General features: G+C 42.8%; 1 protein-coding gene across 2 annotated transcripts in view; it reads left to right on the forward strand.

Annotated features, from left to right (window-relative positions):
* The window catches only part of CDH13 (cadherin 13), a 998364-nt gene that overhangs the window by 752078 nt on the left and 225760 nt on the right, over window positions 1–20526 (forward strand). For both annotated transcript variants that reach the window (XM_084905563.1, XM_084905564.1), the window contains exon 7: window positions 11358–11536. In XM_084905563.1, the coding sequence (XP_084761689.1) occupies window positions 11358–11536 (179 nt within the window). The remainder of the gene's footprint in view (window positions 1–11357; window positions 11537–20526) is intronic.

Below are 20526 nucleotides of genomic sequence, written 5' to 3' on the forward strand. Positions count from 1 at the left end.
AGATGGTACATGATTCAAATGAGCAGCTAGGGTTATAATGCATGGCCCCATGCTATATTCTCTTAGTGTCATATGATGGGACCAGATTGTCAAGGGAAAAACTAGGCAGGAGTGCATGGCTAGTTAAAAATAAGAAGGCGGTGTGGGGTCTAGCAAATGAAGGCCGAGGCCTGGCAAACAGCAGCCCTCTGGTATCTAAAGTAAGCTCAGGAGCTGGGAGCCAGGACAAGTAAAGTGTGAGTGTGGTACCCATGGCCACCACCCATTAGATGCCAGAGCAGCCATCACCTAAGCAGACCCTGTTTGACTTTCTGTGTTGCTACATAATGCTTCTCGCTTGATCGTGGCAAAGCTATGGGGGAAGCCCAGAGTTCTATAGCAATAGCAGCGAGGACCCTGAGGATGGAAACCAAGGCTTCTGCGTTGTAGCTTGACTGGCAGAAGGCAGGATCACTGCCTCTGAAAGTCTTGGTGTCCCTGTGCACTTCAGGCCTCTTGCAGGTCTGGCTTCTGGCTGTTGACCAGGACTGGCTGCATAATCTAAGGGGGGGCCTTGCAGAATGAAAGTACAGGGCCCCTTGTTCAATAGCTGTCAAGAGGGTGACAGCAGAGCACTGAACCAAGTGTGAGGCCCTTCTGAGCACAGCACTCTGGGCAACTGTGCAGATCACAGGCCCATGAAACCGTCCTGCTCTTGAGCTGGCCTGGCCTCAGACACCAGATCTGGCCAATAGACCTCAGGACATGGAGATGTGTGCCCTTTCTGGCTGAAGCATTTAATGAGTCTGAGTCAGCACATGGCTTCAGAATCAAAAGCAATAGGGAAACCATGGGGACCCAAAGACACGGCTACAGCAAGGGTCCGGATCCCTACGTCACAACTGGAAAAGAAACTGCCCTGGCAAGGGATCCCCCAAAATGGACAAATCTGAGGGAAGGATTAATCTTATGTGATAAGCCACTGAGATTTCAGGTTTGGGGTGTTATCCAGTTCAGCCTAGCCTAAACTATTCCATGTTTTTGAATAGCAAAACTGCTTTACCTTTGCCCTTAAAATAGATATAAATGAAAGGACCATAGGTCTATTATTAAGATTTACCTAGTAATTAATACTTAGTGCCAGTCAGACATTGATTATTCATCTGCCTCCTATTCCACCATCATTACTTTAATCTGTAATAGAAGAAATTAAAATATCCATTTTTATTCATTCACCTTATTCATTTATTTATTCACTCATGCATTCAGCAAATGTTTACTAAAATCTTATTACCCACAAAGCATAATCATGCTTGAAGATTTTAATGCTTTGAAAATACAAAATTTAATTAGAAAAATTAACTGATGTTAGCATTAACATATTACTAAACATTATATACTGTGTTGAATTTGCATAGTCCGTGGAATTAATATTTGAGCCATTGAGTAGTGGGTAATAACTACAGGGAGACAGGATCTCTACCCTCAGTGAACGTCAAATCTAGAAGAAAAAGTTGTAAGAAGTGAGGCAAATGGTGGTTTCAGTTATTCAAGTGCAGGATTTTAAAGGTGCCATACTTTTAGGGACTCTGGTGTTAATGATATTAAGATGGATTGTGTCAGCCTCGGCAATGTGGGCATTTGGGGTGACATAACTCTGTTGTGCTGCTGCTCTGAGCATTGTCAGCAGTACCCCTGGCCACCACCCACTAGATGCCAGTTATCACATACCCCACCCCAGTTGTGACAACCAAAGCATGTCTCCAGACATTGCCCAATGCTCCCTAGAGGACAAAATCACCCTAATTAAAAAGTCACTGCTTTAAGGAGAAGTAGAATTATTTTTAAAAATCTGTTACATTGATTCAACTAACACCCTCCTGCCCTCACACAGAGAATTTCCTTTTGTTGTTTCCAGAGTTTTATGGGAAAAATATCTTTATATTTAAGAATTTCAGCCACTATATGCTAATCCAACCCAAGGATTTCTTATTATTACTTTGGAATATCAGGGATAAAAATTTCAATTAAAATTGCTGTTTTGAAATGTTTTAGATCAGCTAATTCAGTATAGAGTATCCTGTGTCCTTTCAAGGAGCTGCACAGAAAGAAATGGTGGAGGAAAAGATTAATGGAATTTTTAATAGGTTTAAAAATTATTACCTTAAATTTCTGGAAGAAGTGAGGAAATGGGGACAATAAACTGCATCATGATAGAAGGGACCCAAGTTTGAGCCACGTGTCTGTTCCCTTCTATCTCAAACACAGGTATCTCTGCTAAAACCTGGCCTGTTGCAGCTTAATTAAACAGTAGCTCGCCAGGAAAGTAGGGCACAGGCGCTATAAAGAGTGAACGATGAGCAGGAGCAACTGAAGGATTGAAATAATCATAAGGCGGCTCTGTCACCACCATCTCTTCATCAGTATAAAAATAAACAACCTTTGAAAACAGATGGAGACAACTATTGCTCAAGTTGTCATAACTTATTACATATTTGCCTGTCAATTTGTACTTAAAACACCAAGTAGCTCAAGGGAGGTAAAGCAAATTTGAGAGGAGAAGTCTATTGCATTTCAAATCAAACCCGCGGTAATTGCAGCAGCACACAGACACGCGTGGCTGCGATTAAAGGAAGTGAGCAATTCTCTCAAAATTTAAGGCATTCTTATTTCTAAGAACAGAGTTGCCTCCCTATTTGAAGGTACTTACTCAACTCAAATCGGTATCAGGGGTATATTCCTTATTCCAGTTTGATTTAGTGTTGTTAAAAAAAAAAAAAATCCCTTACGCAATTGAAATACTCAGTGGCCAACATATTGCACATAGTGGTGATTAAGTGGTGACATCATTAGTGGCTCCCAAAGCCCAACATTTGGGAAACAGGTGGCATTTTATTCTCATCAGGTTTTTTGTTTGTTTGTTTGTTTTTTACCTGTACCTGTTCTTTTTTTTGTTTGTTTTAATCCACCCCCTGATTATGCTATATTTTTTGGTTATTTGAAATGGCAAATATTACATAAATAATAAACTACTTTTAAATTATTGAAATAGTTTATACAATAGCTTGTTTGTGAAGATTAACTAAGACTCCTTTACCAGTTACCTGTTGCTGTATAATGAAACACAGCAAAACTTAGTGGCTGAATACAACAGCTATTTTTTCACTTGTGATTTTGCAATTTGGGATGAGTTCAGTTGGGTGGTTCTTGTGCTGGTCTTGACTGAGGTTGCCCACATTGTTCCGGTTTCTGGAAGTTCAACTGGAGTTGAATGGACCATTTAAAGGGCCACCTTGCCGAAACCGGTTTGGCTCAGTGGTAGAGCGTTGGCCTGTGGACTGAAAGGTACCGGGTTCGATTCCGGTCAAGGGCATGTACCTTGGTTGCGGGCTCATCCCCGGTGGGAGGTGTGCAGGAGGTAGTTAGTCAATGTTTCTCTCTCATCGACATTTCTAGCTCTCTATCTCTCTCCCTTCCTCTCTGTAAAAAAATCAATAAAATATATTTTTTTAAATAAAAAACAAAAAAATAAAAATAAATAAAGGGCCACCTCATGGTCCAACATGGCTGCTGGAGCTGTGGTCATCACATTGTATACCAGGTAGCAGGAAGAATAGGGGTGTTACAAAAGCATATGCTCTACCTCCTGGTTAATCCCTTTATAAGGAACCTTCCCAGGAGTCTCACACCCAATACTTTTAATGATATCCATTGACTAAACCTTAGTCTAAGGCCATAATAATTGCCAGAGAAGTTGGGACATCTAGTATCTCAGTTAGTCAGCAAATGTGGACAGCTAAAATTAGGGTTATGTTTCTAAGGAAGAAAAGAAAATTGGGGACTAGGTAGCAACTCACAGTCTGAGCCATAGTCTCTTTAGCATAGTAGGGTTCAAGTGTTGGCTTATTGGGTAACTAGCTCTGTGGCCTTCTCAGTCTTCATTTTCTCAACTGTACAATGAGCTTAACACTATAATACACCTCCTGGGGTTACTATATGATCAAATAAGTTAAAGCATAAAACATGTATTGCATATTTATATAATTATATCTCAAGTGCTTCCTACTTTGCTGCCTCCTAGAACCACATAAAGGAACTTACATTTTTCAAAAAGGAGGTGAAAGGAGAAGGGTGAACTGTTTAGAATGATGTGCCATTTTTTTTTTAAAGTTGTGATCTATCACCAGAGTACACATTAGTTCATGACTTTGGGGAAAATAATTTGCTCTACTGACATTCAAAGTCAAAAGTTGAACCATAACCTGCTTTGTGTGGCTTTCTTAGTTTAACTCAATGATCTTTTATTTTTTAAATTTGAACTAGTGTTCACCATGTAATAATTTTTACAGCTTATACAAAAATCCAAATTCCCATCTTTTCTTGAAAAATCTAAAGGTCTTGCTCCTCCAGACTTGCATTTCAGAAATGCAGCAATTATTTTGAACTAAAAGGTAACTGCCCCCTTAGGCAGGAGATACATCCTCCAGTTTGCCATAGTCCCCACCACTCCTAGCTGCATTGAAATCACTTTACTCATGTAAATTACTTGTGTGGGCATTGGGTGGGCATTTGAGCATCTTATTCATGAGCCAACTTCCATTATCCTATGTTGGGAATGGGGCCAAAGAGTCATACCAGTGGGTCTGGACTATTGTCAAAGTCATTGACATTTTCATCAAAGCTCACATTATTAAGAACTTTCTGGGCCTAATGCACAGCCTGACCACCATATGAAAAATGTGAAAGAATCTTTGTGCTGGTGAATAACAATCCTAGATAATTGGGAGAGAGAAAGAAATGTCCCCAAAGGAGCAATGGTGACAAAGCTAAACCTCCTAGGCTTTGCTTTAAGTGTAGCCCTACTTTCCTCTTCCCCTCCTCCTCAGTCAGAGCAGAAGCACTTCTCTCTGCCATCTGAGGACCCAGACAGGGCTTTCTTTAACAGCCTCCGCACCCAGAGCAGAGAGCCAGCCTCTTTCTCCCACCCCGCCTGCTAGGAGAGTGTCTTGGAGATAAGCAGAAAAACTTAAAGTGAATTATGAGGAGTGGCTTCCAATTGGACATTCCCTCAAATGAAGATAAAGCAGGTCTGAAATGCTAATGTAGGTCAGTGGGAAAATAAGACATTATTTACGATTCATTCCATGGGTGACTTCTCGCGAATGCACACACTGCAGAATGTGGGCTGCCTGTGGATAGCTATCGGATTGGTCTGGTTATCTTTTGTCAACTAATCATTTGACAGTTTTCCTATTAGTTCCTGTATACACAGAAACATTGATAAGATCCGGGGAAGCTGGTTCACGCACGCGTGCACCCAACCCAAGTGTCTAGGCTTATCTAAGGGAAAAAGGGAATTGTTTTCTCATGAGATTTTAATTCTTGCTCCTATTGTGTGAGTCTTAGAACTAGTATGAGTTGAACTCTTAAGTGGTTAGATGATATTTTGCTCACCATCATTGACCCAGCAATGAGTCCTCCCCAGAACTGAGTTGCAAATTGATGTAATCAATAAAAATAATAATAAAACTTACACCTCTTGAATATTTACCATTGCCTAGGCATTGGACTTTATATGCATTAATTTATACTTTCTAAATGAAGACAAAAATATCACCCCCAAGGGAGAGAAAATTCATGTTTGGGGAACATTAAAAAGATGACATATTACAATGGTTTGTGGCTCTCCAAATGGCCACAGTACATAAATAGATATACAGTGTATCTACTGCAGGGACTGGCAAGTAGAGGAAAAGACCTTACAAGTCTTGGTGGGTTGATGATAAAGAACTAAAGGTTGAGAAACACTCCATTAATTCATTCAGTGCCCAAAACAATCCATTAAGGGAGATACTATGTTGTAAATGAAAATGTGGTTTAGTAAAGTAAAGGAATTTCTCCAAGGATGCCCAGCTGCTAAATGGTGAGGCCAGGATTTTAAATGAGACAGCCCACATTCTTAACAGTGCCTCTTACACTGTTCTGCCTGGAATTTGCCCACCTAGATCTCTCTCTTCACTATAAGGACTATTGGGAGAGAACTGAGTTGTGCTCGGTCAGAAAGCAACCCCAGATTGGTGTGACTGGCAGGAGTTGAATGAATGGCTATGTTCTATCCAGGGGTCTTCAAACTACAGCCCGTGGGCCACATGCGGCCCGCAGAGGAGTCTGATCCGGCCCGCCAGGTTTTTTGGGCAGTGAGCGCAGCCGAGGTGTTACAGTAGGAATTAGTAGTTCATATAGTCCAGCCCTCCAGCTCTCTGAGGGACCGTGATCTGGCCCCCACTTTAAAAAGTTTGAGGACCCCTGCGCCTGGACCATAATAATTACAGCTGCAACAGTTCTGTCTGTGCGCTGGCATTCATGGCCATGAGATATGTCTATCTATGGGAGGAAACTTGGCCTGTAGGGTGACAGACTCATTCTGGTTTACAGGAGATGGTTCTGGAATCCCCTCAGTCCTGGGCAAACTGGCTGGTTTGTCATCCCACATCTACCGTGTTTCCCCGAAAATAAGACATCCTCCAAAAATAAGACCTAGCGCATGGAAAGATAAGACATCCCTTGAAAATAAGACCTAGCGCAACTTTGGGAGAAAAAATTAATATAAGACACTGTCTTATTTTTGGGAAAACAGGGTAGAACATTTGGAATCAAGGTGCCCAGGTGCCCCTTCAGCTCAAAGAATCCTCAAGAAAATTTGGTTTTAAATTACATCAGTCCAACTAGATGTATCCCAAGATGCTTCCATGTCCCTCTCACCTTGCTGAACAAGTTGTGGTGCTGATAGTCTACGAGCTTCCTTCTGACACGAGATAAATAAACACACAAGGAATAAGTTATGGAATGCAGTATCCACAGTCACATTCTCTTTTTAGCTACCTTTGAAGCACATCTCTTAGATAATGCAGTCACATTCAGCGTTTGGGTGGCTTGAAAGCACCCTACCTGCGCTCACAAATTTGATGTTTTATGGCGATGTGCCATTATGTTACATCCAAAGAGCTCACTCGGTGGCATCTTCCATCTCTGCTCATATTGGATTTTGTAGTATGCATCTCCCCGGAAAGATACATTTGTCCCAATTGTGCTATCAGAATCCAGTACCAAATACAGACCTGAACATCTTTGTCTCAATATATTCTTTTATTGTGAGAGTATGATTTTGAAAAAAAAAAAAAAAAAGAGTCTGACACTTTTGATCAGAAAATGTTTTAGGAAGAAGTCAAAGAAATTTCAAGAACAGAGTAATTCCATCACCTGTGGCCCTGAGCCTCCCCTTGAGGCTGGCTGAACTCTCATGGAGGTTGAACAGCCCCTCATCTTCAGATCTGCACTCTGCTTCTCAAAGGCGAATATGTTGGAAGGGTCACAGGGACGCGACACTTCAACTTCAAACACCAGCTTTCAGGGTCATGACACTGGGCAGCACTTTCCTTTAATCAGAGAATACAGTCAAGAGGAAGGGGCTATCAGGCCATGACAAACCCATCGTGATTGTTTATCAGCCTGTCATGTTGGTGCCAGTGTCTTGCATCAAAAGAAAATGATGGTCCAGCCTGAGACTTGCAACCAGCAGCTTGTCACGCTTTTATTTTGCTCTGGAGGGGCCACTGCTCACTCATCTGGCTCTGGCTCTGGGGGTGACAGGATGACTATCATTTATTTTGACTCTCAGGAGAATGTTGTGATAGGGGTGAAGGCGAACGCAAGCTGTGAGGAGGACCTACACCCATGTCTATCTTATAAGTATCATTTCTCTGCCACTGGGAAGTAGGCATAGGCATGGGATAAGCACTGGTGCAAGACTGCTGGGCTAATGGAAATGAATGAGGCCTTTTTCTTAGAGTCCCACGCCTGTGGGACTTAGCAAGGGGTCAGGTGCAGATGCCACCCACATGCAGTGGGAACAGCTGTCCTGATGCTTACCTTCTGAGCATCGCCCTGAGGTTGGAATTGGTGAATGACTTCTAAATCCAGTAACAAGGGCCTCCAAAGGGCAAAAAGGAGCTCAGAGGAGGCAGTGAAGTGTGCCTATCTATGAAAGATGCCCAGACAACACCGTCCACTCTTCAGTAGGCAAGTTATCCACGGGTCTGGTCAGTATGGAATATGGCAAAATCACAGTGAATTATGAGAATGCAATTTTACTCAGACAACATCAATAGAGGACCTACTATGTGTCAGTAGCCTACCACAATGACCAAAACACACTCTGTACCGTCCAACAGCTCAAATTTTGGACTGTGTGGCCCATTACATAAAGATGTTCTTTAGATGGCGAGATTCATCGACAGAGAAGTTTGGGAAATGCTGCCAATTCTGCTCTCAGGGATTTTTAATATTCATTTGCTTATTAAGGGCACTAAGAAGTCCCCTAAGAGGGAAAATCTGCTTAAGTGGCCACATTGAGCCATGGGACCCCAAGGTTTTACCTTGTGAAGTGGTCGCCAGGCCCTGCCTCCTCTGTGCATGTGGCCATCTTATGGTGGCCATTTTGTGGTGACATTGTGCATGAGGGCCACCTAGACTTTTAGTAGTATAGATGTTTTCAAATCTATAAAAAATAATAATTAAAAATGAATATCCTAGTAAAAACCGAAAATGCATCAACTAGAGAGGCTTTTTTTTCTTCCTCTAATTATTTTAATGCAAACCATGACAGTTGAAAGCCATGATGACTTCATTATTATACTCGTTTGCTTCTTTGTCTCTGACTTCAATTAAAGGCAGAATAAACAGAACGCAGATCCCATCAACTAAGCATTCATTAGGCACTAACAGGGTGCAAGGCCCTGGATCATGCGTACTTAACCAGAGACTGCTGGGTGAGGATTTGATGGGCTTGGGGCCTCCTTCCATGCCTTTGGCCACCAAGACCTCATTCAGCATGTCCCTGGGCAAGACTGTGGGCCTGCAAGCTGCCTCTGTTTCTGACGGTGGTTTCCTAGACCAGGAAGGCAAGTCCATGTCACTCTCCACATTAAGCTGTTGGACTGGGAGTGGCTGCTGGACCACAGGGTTGAAAAGAGCCCTGATCTGCCTGGCTGGTGTGGTTCAGTGGTTGATCATCGACCTATGAACCAGGAGGTCACAGTTCAATTCCTGGTCAGAGCACATGTCCGGGTTTTAGACTCGATCTCCATTGTGAACATGTAGGAGGCAGCTGATCCATGATTCTCTCTAATCATGGATATTTCTATCTCTCTCTCCCTCTCCCTTCCTCCCTAAAATCAATAAAAACATATATTTTTTTAATAAAAAAGAGACCTGATCCCTCAGTGGGGCTCACTAGAAACAAGAGTGTCTACTGGTCTGCTGATATCTTCCGAAGGCCAGGGGCAAGGTCAGGGGCCGCACACGCCAAGGATTTTCTCTCCTGGCACTCGACCCTGCAGTTGGCCAGGGGACAGTTTCACAAGGAGGGCAGGAAACCAGGCACCATAGACAATGCGCCGTGCAGCATCTGCCAGAGGCAACATTGGGGAATTAGCTGAGACTTCCTCACAAATTGATCCAGCCTGAGGGTGTCAGAGTCCCCCTTGTTTGCCTGATCAATAGGACCTAGTGGCTGATCACCTGATTCCGATCGTGGGGAAAATAAACTGTCTCTGCTGGTTGGGAGGCACTGTTGTGTAAGTGAAAGGAATATCAGATGGTGGCTGAGCTGGAAGAATTCTGTGTTTCCCTTAAGCTTCAGTGTTTTCTGTATGTGAACATTCCTGCTAGGAACAACAGGTGTACCGCCTTTGTCTCTTACCAGTTAGTCACACTCTGTGGATCCAGAAGCATTCAGAATGGGGAGGTGGGGCTCCATATTCATAGAAGAGCAAACTTCCATGAAAAATTACAGTTGGGCAGGTTACCCTGAGCTCTGATGGCTCACAATTGCCAGGATCATCAGGAAAATGTGCCCGATTCTGCTCTAGACCATGCTTCCATAAGTACTTATAATCACGATACTTTTCAATTAAATTTTAATTGCAAAAGCAATGTACTCTCCGTGTGCAAAAGACCAAAACATTACAGACTGAGCCAAATCTTTCCTTATCACTATAGCTAATCCCAGTCCCCTCTCTCCTTCCCCAAAGTTAACCACCGTAACTCATGTGAAATTCACCTTAAAAGACTTTTTGTGCACTTACATACATAAACTGTGAAATAGATGCACAAAGTATTGTGGAACTTTCTGTGTATAGGAAGGTTCACAAAAATGATGCCATGCTATGGATAACCTTCTTCAACCTGAGAGTTTTCACTTAATACTCCATCTTGGAGAGCCCTCTGTGTTTGAAGACTTTAGATCTACAAACCCCTTTTCAGAGGCTGCAAAACATTTCTTAGTGTGGACAATGCCATCGCTCTAGTCACTCCTTTGTGCTGGAGCAGTTGGGTTGTTTCCCAGTGTCTCTGCAGATAGATAATCCTTCCCTGAACACCCCTCATGCGAGTGTTTCTCGAGGGTAGGTGCCAAGAAAGTGAATGATTTTTTTTTTTTTTTACTAGTTGCTGTTCAGTTGTCCTTGAACGTGCCTATAGCCAACTCCCCTTCACATCAGTTGTGTGTGAGCAAGACCCCGTATCTAATACCCTTCTCAATCCTTGGCATATCAAATAATCCTCATGTCACTCTTGTCTTTATAGTGTCTTTATAACTAAAGTGCCCAAGACAGTGTGCTGACACACAGATGGTGTGAAACTAACATTGGCTCACATTCTTTTAGCTGGAACATCCTTTCCCATTGAGGTTCCCCCCGCCTTCCCCTCACCTCCACCTACTCACACACACACACACACACACACACACACACACACACACACCCCAGGCATCTGCACAGGGACCTCTCCTGAGCTCCCGGTTAGGTGAGGTTGTTCTGAATTCAGCCATGCCCTCTCTCACTGCAGCTGATAAGCTGTATTATTTTTACATTTTTATATGCCATCTCTCCTACTAACTCTGACCTGCTAGACACCATGGAATGGGCCTTTTTGCACCTCTGTTTCCCCAACACCTGGCCCTGGACCCCTCACCTAGTAGGCCTTCAACAAGAGATTTAAAATGAAGGCCATTGTCACGGAGCCACATCCTCAACAGAACAAAAGCCCATGAAAATGAACAGTGTATCAACAGAAGGAGAAATTAAGCTGTCAATCTGCTGAGCAGCAAAGATTTCTGAATTTCAGGTCTTTTAACATGATGGAGCGGGAGGGAGGGGACTCAAGGTAAAATACAACAGAGCTGGAGAAATGCTGTCCATTTTTAATCTGGAAAGCAATTAGCATGTCACTTCATTGTCATTGCCCGGGTGGGGGACAGGGCCTCTGCCTGTCGCTGTCTCCGAGTGACCATCTGCTGTCCTTCTGTCCGGCCCACTCAGGGACCACAGTGATGCGGATGACAGCCTTTGACGCGGATGACCCGGCCACAGATAACGCCCTCCTGCGGTATAATATCCGCCAGCAGACGCCTGACAAGCCGTCTCCCAACATGTTCTACATCGATCCTGAAAAAGGAGACATCGTCACCGTGGTGTCGCCTGCACTGCTGGACCGGGAGGTGAGCTGAAAGGCACACATCTTCTTCAAGTGCGGCTCTCACGTGAGGGAAGATGTGGGCCTTCATGCCATAAGGGTGGAAATGAGATATTTACACAGGGCTGCATGGGAAAATCTATAAAGGGAAATGGGGTATTATATGAACCCAAAACAAACACTGTTAGAAGTCCTGCCAGCTAGAATTGTTTGAGTTCATTTAAACTGATGCCTCTGTGTTCTCAGCAGCCACTTACTCTGAGCCCAAACCTCACCTCTCTGCCATGAGGAAGAGGGAGGCGTGGAGGGAGGAAAGACGGGAAGGGGGAGCTTTGTCCAAGATCAGTGATGATCTGTGAGAGCAGGTGGCTTTGCCCTCTTTGCTCCCTCACACCCTCTGCTGCGCACACTGTTCCCCTGGGGACACCTTTCCTTCGGTCTCTGCTTGTCCCCCTTGAGGTTGTTCCTGCAACACCCCATCGGCTTCTCGGTCAGATGTCACAGGCAGGTGGCACAGGGACCCCATCGGTCCATGCTCTTGCTCTGGTTTTTCCCAGGGTGTTTTAAAGTTTTCACCTTAGTTTCCATGTCAAAGTATTTAGATTTTATGTTTCTTTTTTAAAATTCCAACTTCTGGCCTTTCTGAAAATCATAAATTCTGGAAATTTGGGGCCCGGTTTCCGAATGTGGATACTTGGTAACATCAGATGTAACTATTACATGTCAGCTGCCCCATTCAGGTGGGCCAAGTGCTTCTGCTCAGGTATGAGCCCTACTCCATGTGTCCTGGCCCTGCCCTTCCTCCTGAGCTCCAGGTCACTACCGTCAGCGGGAAAACAGAGTACCATACCTTAGGGGTTCCCGCCCATCCATCTACCCATCAGTCCCTTTGCCCAGCCCAAATATTCGCCCACCACCACATTGGCATTTCTTGCTCCTGTCCTGGCATCACTCCACATGAGTAGTGACCTTGACCTTCTACAAGTACCCTGCCTTGCAGTCACTGCTGGGTTTCCCTAATGGGTTCCGTGTGTATATTCCACTTGGTGTTTCTGACTAAACAAATCTTAGATCAGAAATGCCTTCTCTCCATTCTTCTTCCCCGACTATATCACAAGTACTGGTTACACACATCTCTTCAGAGAAGCCGTCCTCCTCCACCTGAGTCTTCTACTTGTGCTTTCTCTAATCTCAGCCTGTGCTGACCTATGGCTATCACATGGTATTTTCCATAAGCTCCTTTAAGTTGTCATTTGTCTCCTTAAAGAATATCCCCTTCTTCTTTGTCTAGACCTGTGCTGTCCAATGGGGTAACCACTAGTCGCATGTAATTATTTAAATCTAATTTTCAGCTATTGAAATTAAATGTAAAAAAGGTTCTCAGTCAGATTAGGCAGGTGTCAAGTACTCAGTAGCCTCTTGTGGCCGGTGGTACTGTATCAGGCAGAACAAACATAGAATATCACCATCAACATAGACAGCCCTGCAGGCAAGGCTGGCTTAGGCTGTAAAGTACTTGAGAATAGAGACTGTGATCATAGGCGTGTGTGTATCCCCATGGCCTGGCATAGTTTGAGCACTCCTAAAAACATTCTAACTACATGGGTTTTGGTGTATAGGCAAGAATGAATGGGAAAGGATGCTAAGATTTTTATACTTGAGAGTGGGAAAGAGTAGATAGAAATGGGAAATTATTGCCAATGAGGGTGAGGATGAAATTTGCATAGAAACTGTGGTTGTCACTTGAAAAAGGTGATTGTTTCCATTTTAAAATAGAAAAGCAGGGAAGAAAAAAAGAAAAGACTGAGTCAATTTCCTTTATTTTCTCTCCTATTCTCTTTTCAACTCTCCCTAGTATGTGGCTGCCTGACTGCCATACTATCTTCTTTGGAGGCAAGTAATTACTTTCCAACTCTATCTTTATCATCCACCCAGGGTGCCTGTGTGTACACACACACACACACACACACACACACACACAATGCAGTGATGTTTCCATCTCAGTTCTCCTTTTACTGATAGAAAAGGTTTTGTCCCTATTTATAAATCAAAGTGATAACATAGTGGGTTATCCCATTTTTTAAGGTTTGTTTGGCGACAGATGTGTTTCAAGCTCATTATCTTTTCATGTGGGTTTTGGCTAAGTTGCAATGAGTGTATAATTATGGGAGTTGAATTAAGCACTTCTAAGCTACATAAATAAACAGCTCAAAAAGAAAAAAAGAAAAAAAGAGGAGATGAACACAATTTCACAATTTAACTGAAATTGGAAAATCAATGGAAATGAGTGAAGAGCGTCACTTTTCTGTGAAGGTTCCCGGAGTTCAGTGCTGACCCGGCATCATCGGCAAAGGAAGCGTCCTAGACTCAGGCAAGCGTTGCCTATTTACTTGTGTCGCTGTAGCTACTTGTCGGCAAGCTGCTGAAGGATGAAATGAGACTCAGAGTCACTCATCTTTAAAGGGACAGAACTCACACAGCAGACAGACCTCGTTGGGGTTGCCCACAGTTTGCAATGTTTTCGTCTCACTGCTCTCCTGTACGTATGACAGCTCCCCTCAGCAGGACTGGCAATCACTTTTCATTATTTCTGGACACCTTCTGAGTAAGCTCCTTTCTTAGGTGTGGTTTTAAACGCCTACTTTGGGACTATCTGAGCAGAATGTTTAACACAGATTAATGTCAAGAAGAAAATATCCCATTGGGGGAGCCCAACAAGCTTTGTATTATTCCAAGTGGTTTTAGGGTTAGTCACCCCGTCTTCACTCATGACACCTCAAATAGCATATTTTGTGGTTGGATACTGTGAGTGTAAACAAACAGGTCAGGGACCCCTCTGGAGCCTGGGCCCCTGAGGTTGTACAAGCAGTTTGCTCCAACTCCGGCCCCCACCATATTGGGAATGGAGGCTCTGGAAACACACCGGCTGGTTGACATGCACTCAAATGATAGGATATAAATGTTTCATTTCGATTTTCCATTTAGAACCTTTTCTTTCCTGAGTACTCCATGGAGTCAGTATGCACCATTTTCTGAGAACTTGCCTGTGTACCTTCCCTGCCTTTCACATTTTTAATATAACTTGTAATAAAACTTGTCAATGAGGTCAGTCATGGACACCAGTAAATAATCATTTTTAAAATGTATTTTTTCAGTTATAGTTGGCATATCATATTGTATTCAGGGGTACAACATAGTGATTGGACATTTATAAACCTTATAAAGTGATCACCCCGGTAAGTCTAATATCCACCCGACAGCACACATAGTTACTACAATGTGTAACCTCCCAACCTCACACCATGTTCAAAGCTAACTTGCACTGCCCCACTTCCCCCTAAAACTGGTGCATTTGTAGGCACCATGGTTCAGGAGTCTGTGGGGCAGCACCATTCACTGAGCTCCTGCTTTGATCAGTGGACTCCCAGGGATGTGTATCTGAAAACAGAGGGTTGTGAGGGAGCCAGCAGTGTCCTTTGTGTGTAAGGAGGACTGGTCTTTGGAAAGAGGAGGTAGATTCATTCTGACTGGTCCCCAAGTGGTGAGAAGGGGCATCAACTAGGACAGTGTATCTCAGACTTTGCTGAGATCTTTAGAAACCCCAGGCTACAGATGAGGCCTGGGCCCATGACATCAGAATCTCAGGTGGCAGGGTATAAGCATCCATAGTTTTAAAGACAAACATCTGGTTCAAATATGTAGCAAATTGGAGAATTCCCTTCAAGACTATGTTTCAGTGTGCTTAAAACTTAGGAGGCCAGTCTGGGGTCAGAACCCTGGCTCCATCATTTATTTGGTTTTTACCTAGGTGAGTTTATTAGTTTCCCAGAACTTCTGTAACAAATTACCACAAACCCGGTGGCTTCAAACAACAAAAATGTATTCTCTCGCAACTCTGAAGGTCAGTCTGAAATCAAGGTGCTAAAGGCTCTGGGAAGGATCCTTCCTGCCTCTTCTAGCTTCTGGGAGTTGCCAGGAATCCTTGACATTCCTTGGCTTGTAGGTTCACAGTCCAGTCTCTGCCTTCATCTTCACATGGACTTCTTCACTCTGTCCTCACATTGTCTTCCTTCTATGCATGTCTGCAGCTTCTTATAAGACACCCATCATATTAGTCATCTTAGATTAGGACTCATTCTAATGACCTCATCTTTACTTGTTTATGTCTACAAAAACTCAATTTCTAAATGTCATATTCACCAGTATTGGGGATTAGGACTTCATATCTTTTGAGGGAACACAACTCAATCCATAACAGTGAGTTACTTGACTTCTATGTGTCTTGCTTATCCTATATAATAAAGAGCTAATATGCAAATGGTTGTCACGCCCTCACATCATCATGCCCTCATGCCATCACACCTTAACTGCTCAGACCCTCAACACTGGGGAGAGAGGAATGGGGACCAGCCAGGCACAAATGAGCTCATGAGAGAGGAATGGGATCCAGCCAGGCTGCAGCCCAGGAGAGGGACAAGCCGCCTGCCCCGCAGTCCCAGGTGCCAGCATCTTCGCCTGCACCTGCGACCTAGAAGAGGGACAAGCTACCCACCCCATTGCCCCAGGCACTATGTGGCTGCAGTCCAGAAGAAGCCTACCCAGGTTCTGGGTGCCTGCAGCCAGCTAGAGGGAGGGAAGCCCAGGTCCTGGGTGTGGGGCAAGGCGAAGGTGGTTAGGGGTTATCAGGTCAGCAGGGGAGCAGTTAGGGGCAATCAGGCTGGTAGGGAAACTGTTAGGGGTGATCAGGCAGGCAAGCTGGCAGGCAGAGGTGGTTAGGGGCAATCAGGCAGGCAGGCAGAGGGGTTAAGGGTAATTAGGCAGGCATACAGGTGAGCAGTTAGGAGCCAGCAGGCCCGGATTGCGAGAGGCAGTCGGACATCCCCACGAGGGGTCCCAGATTGGAGAGGGTTGCAGGTTGGACTGAGGAAACCACCCCCCCATGCATGGATTTCATGAACCAGACCTCTAGTTTATCTATAAAATGGAATAACAGTGTCTGCCTCAAACAAACTGTTGGTGAGGATCAGATCTGTCAAAATAGACACATTTTGAAAATATTCAATAAGTGTTTTTAATAACTATAGTCTCAATGTTAGAAAAGATATTATGGATATAATCTTGAGTGGCTAACTGAATCTGTTTTGTGACATCTGATCAAAGGCAGTCTGTGCTTGAATACATCTCACAATAGGCAACTCAGTACCCACTATTACAATTTACTACCAGAACAGATAAAGATATTTACAATAGCTCATATCATTTAGAATAGACAGTGGATGGATGGATGGATGGATGGATGGATGGATGGATGGATGGATAGATGAATGGATCAATGAATGATTTTTCTTCCTTCAGTTTGTATATTTATGAGTAAATATCTAACAGATAGTCTGAGAATTTACTGCAAGAGCCACATTCCAGCATAGGCATGTAAACAGAGAAGATTATTTTATTTGAGTTGAGAGCTTGGTCGTGTCCTTGCGTACTCATCCAGTAATCAAATTTTTTCACCTCACACCTACCTTGTGTCTGGAACTGCGCCAGGCTCTAAAAACTACCGTAGAATAGGATGAGCATGAAGATCTGTGTCTCTTGCTTAAATGTTTGGCAAAACATATGGAGAAAGTAAGACCATATATCTTACTAAACAAAATTGGGTTCATTTGGGGCACTGTTTCATTCTTTTCTATAAGCATACTCAGCCCCTCATTCTGACGGCTCTGCCTGTGGTTTTAAACTATGTCTCTCTACACTACAAAATAAAATCAGATAAAGGCCTCTAACATTTGATAAATGGCTTTATTTAGTCGGTCATCTTAGCTGCTCAAACTGAAATTCATCAGCTAAAATCTGCCAACTTTTTCAACATAGTCACAATTTGCAACTACTCAGAGTAACTAATGGTCACTTTTGGGTTTTTGTTTTTTTCTTTTGTTTCTGTCATTCTTCTTTTTGCAAATGAAACAGTTTCTAAAAGGCCCTTAAAATTCCATCTTAACACGAACTGCGAAAGTGCCATTAATCTTCTTAAGGCATTCGAACTGAGCACTTGGTTATCTTTGTTTGAATTCACAATTCTTTATCTTACAATGTGATATCTTCCAAATAATCTAAGTAAAGTGATAGCCTACCCATAAAAATGTACATACCATAAAAAACACTAAGACTGTAAATGTAATTTATTTTCAATTTTCAGCTGGTAAAGGATTTTCTGAAACTTTATAATGCCCCCAATTTCTAGACCAAATTTTAAAACAGAGGATTTCCTCCCTTCTTTCCATGGTAACTGTCACATAAGGGCTTATTTTTAGATTCCTCTGCATTTATTTACTCTGAGAGATTCAGGAGTCCTTGAATATGTCAGGAAAAACAACACCTAAAGAATGTTAGGGGGAACATCTCATCCAACTAATCAATGAAATCGGATGTGTAGCTGCAAGTCTGAAGAACTATGTGTTTGGTCAAGATGATTTAAGTTAGAATATTGTCACATAGGGTGCATCTTCAGAAACATACTAAATAAATCTATGAAAATGATGATATCAAGTCAAGCTGCCTGAAAATAAAACAATAGTAATAAAGGAGAGATTTTCAATATTTTTCATCTCATGACACATATAAACTAGTTACTAAAATTCTGCAGCACACTAAAAAGTACTTTTTGGCCAATCTGACAAAAAAAAAATAGGTATAATTTGATTCATTCAATTTTTGATTCGTATTGGCTGTTGTCATTTTTTGTTGTTGTTTTTTGTTTGTTTGTTTTTTAATTTGACAATCTAAAGGAAAAAGGTCAATGCCCCTGACTAAGTAGCCTGGTATTGCCCTGGCCAGTGTGGCTCTATGGTTAGAGCATTGGCCTGTGCACTGAAGGGTCTCAGGTGTGATTCCTGGTCAAGGGGTGAGTTCAAAAGACAGCCAATTTATGCGTCTCTTTCACATTTATGTTTCTCTTTCTCTCCCTTTCTCTTCCATCTCCCCTCCCTCCCTTCCACTCTATCTAAAATGAATGAAAAAATATCCTGCAGTAAGGATTTTTTTTTAAGTCAGGTATTGCATGTTTTAGAAATTCTTGTAGCACACTGGTTGAAAATCACTGTAATAAAGGATAGTGTTTCTCCCATGCTTTGAATGCGTGCTAGAAGTAGTTTTCATACTCTCCGGAAAATAAACGTTTTCAGCCGCTCTGATCTAATGCTAATACTTTTCTCATTATCTTCATGTTTAAAACATTGGCAGTAATTACACACAATTCAATCATGCTGTCAAGAATATCCTCTTTCTTTGTCTTAGTGGGTGGGACCAGAATTATTTAGATAGTAGCATCCTCATCTTTTCTGTGAGGTATTTACTCATAAATATTTTTGTTGGGATAATCTCCTCTATTTTTTTTATATCACTTGCTGCTGAGAAAATGGAGGTGGGGGGAAATGGATGTAAATAAATTTATATTATTTTTAGAACAGCGTATTATCCTTGCAAATGAAACACAGATGGTGAGCCAAACCTATGCACATTGCGCTTGCTCTGTTGTGTCAGCAGATAAAATGAAACAGGACATAGCTAAGGCAGGATGCCGAGCCCTGGGTCTGAAATCCAGTGGCAAGCATGCAGGCCTCCTGCTGATGGCAAAAGGCTGAGAAATGGGGAGAACAGGGCTTTACTTTGGGACCTCCCTCACTTCTCCATTCTGGATAAATTCTCAGCCCTTGATGAGTCTCAGAGTTCTGCTGGCAAGTTAACCATCTCCCCCACACTCCAAGTTTGACCTATCAACCCATTATAGTTAGTGCTGTGTCTGGTGACCTAGTATAACCTCAACTTTGCAGAAACCTGATCTGAGTGTCATTGGCCAAGGGCATGGGTGCTGGCTGTAGACTGTAGATTCAGAGCTACCTCTATCTCTTATTAGATGTGAGAACTTGGGCAGGTCACTTAACCTCTCTAAGCCTCAGTTTCTTCATCTGCCACACTGAGAATCACCATACTCCCCAGTTCATAGGATTATCAGGAAAATTAAATAAGACGTGTCACCCTATAATTGTTAGTTGATATTATTTATTTTCATGACAGACATTGAGGTTGAAGAAGGAATGTGAAGGAAGTACATTTATGCTCTGCCCACACAGCAGAGAATCAGGCAGGCTCTTGGTGTTCAATAAAACACTGAGGTAATCTAGCTGCCAAAGTTCAGGGACAAAGCTTGACACACATGTATGGAGAACCTACCAATGTTTGTTGAATCCATGATACAATGCTGGACATCAGGGATGCAAAAATGAAGCTGCCTGGCAAGGAGGTAAAGCATGCAGGCCTCCTGCTGATGGCAAATCAAATGATGTGTTGATAACAAGCACACGCAAATATGTGCTGTTTGAATGAAGCTTTAATGGATGAGAGGGAACCCGCATTGAGGAAGCTGAGGGCAGGGCATTATTGGGAGAAGAACAGCATGAGCAAAGGCATGGCAAGAATAGTAAATTGAGGTGTCCTGTTGACAGACCCCCAAAAAGGGCAGGGAGTTGATACAAGATTGCAAAGGGCTTCAAATGTCATCCTAAGGATTATGGGTATATCCTACTGTAAATGCAATACCACCAACCATATTTAAACATTAAATACAGTTCTATCAAACACAGTGTTCTCAGAGCTGTGACATGGGAGAGAAAGCTGGTAAGTGAAAGGAGAGATCAGTAGCAAAGCAAAGACATTGGGAGGCACTCAAGAATGCTTGGCGAGTGATGGATTTTTTTATTCACAGAGATTTCTAGCCTTCTCAAGGGGAGAGACGAGGAGTTACCACTTGAATCTAAATTCCCCGGTTGTTAATTAGATTAGTAGACAGCCTATTTTGCATCTTCTGTTCTTGGGCATCTTAAAGTATGAGACAATCAGTAGTTACTTGGCACACATTGAATCAAGAGACTCAACTTTGTCATTAAGAGAGATTCATCCTTTGGAATTTAACAGATGTTCAATTTTCTAAGCTTTTCCTTTCTTTCTCCTTTTGTTTTT

The sequence above is a fragment of the Pipistrellus hanaki genome (genome assembly GCF_964339955.1).
Source record: "Pipistrellus hanaki genome assembly, chromosome: 15".
NCBI lineage: Eukaryota > Metazoa > Chordata > Mammalia > Chiroptera > Vespertilionidae > Pipistrellus > Pipistrellus hanaki.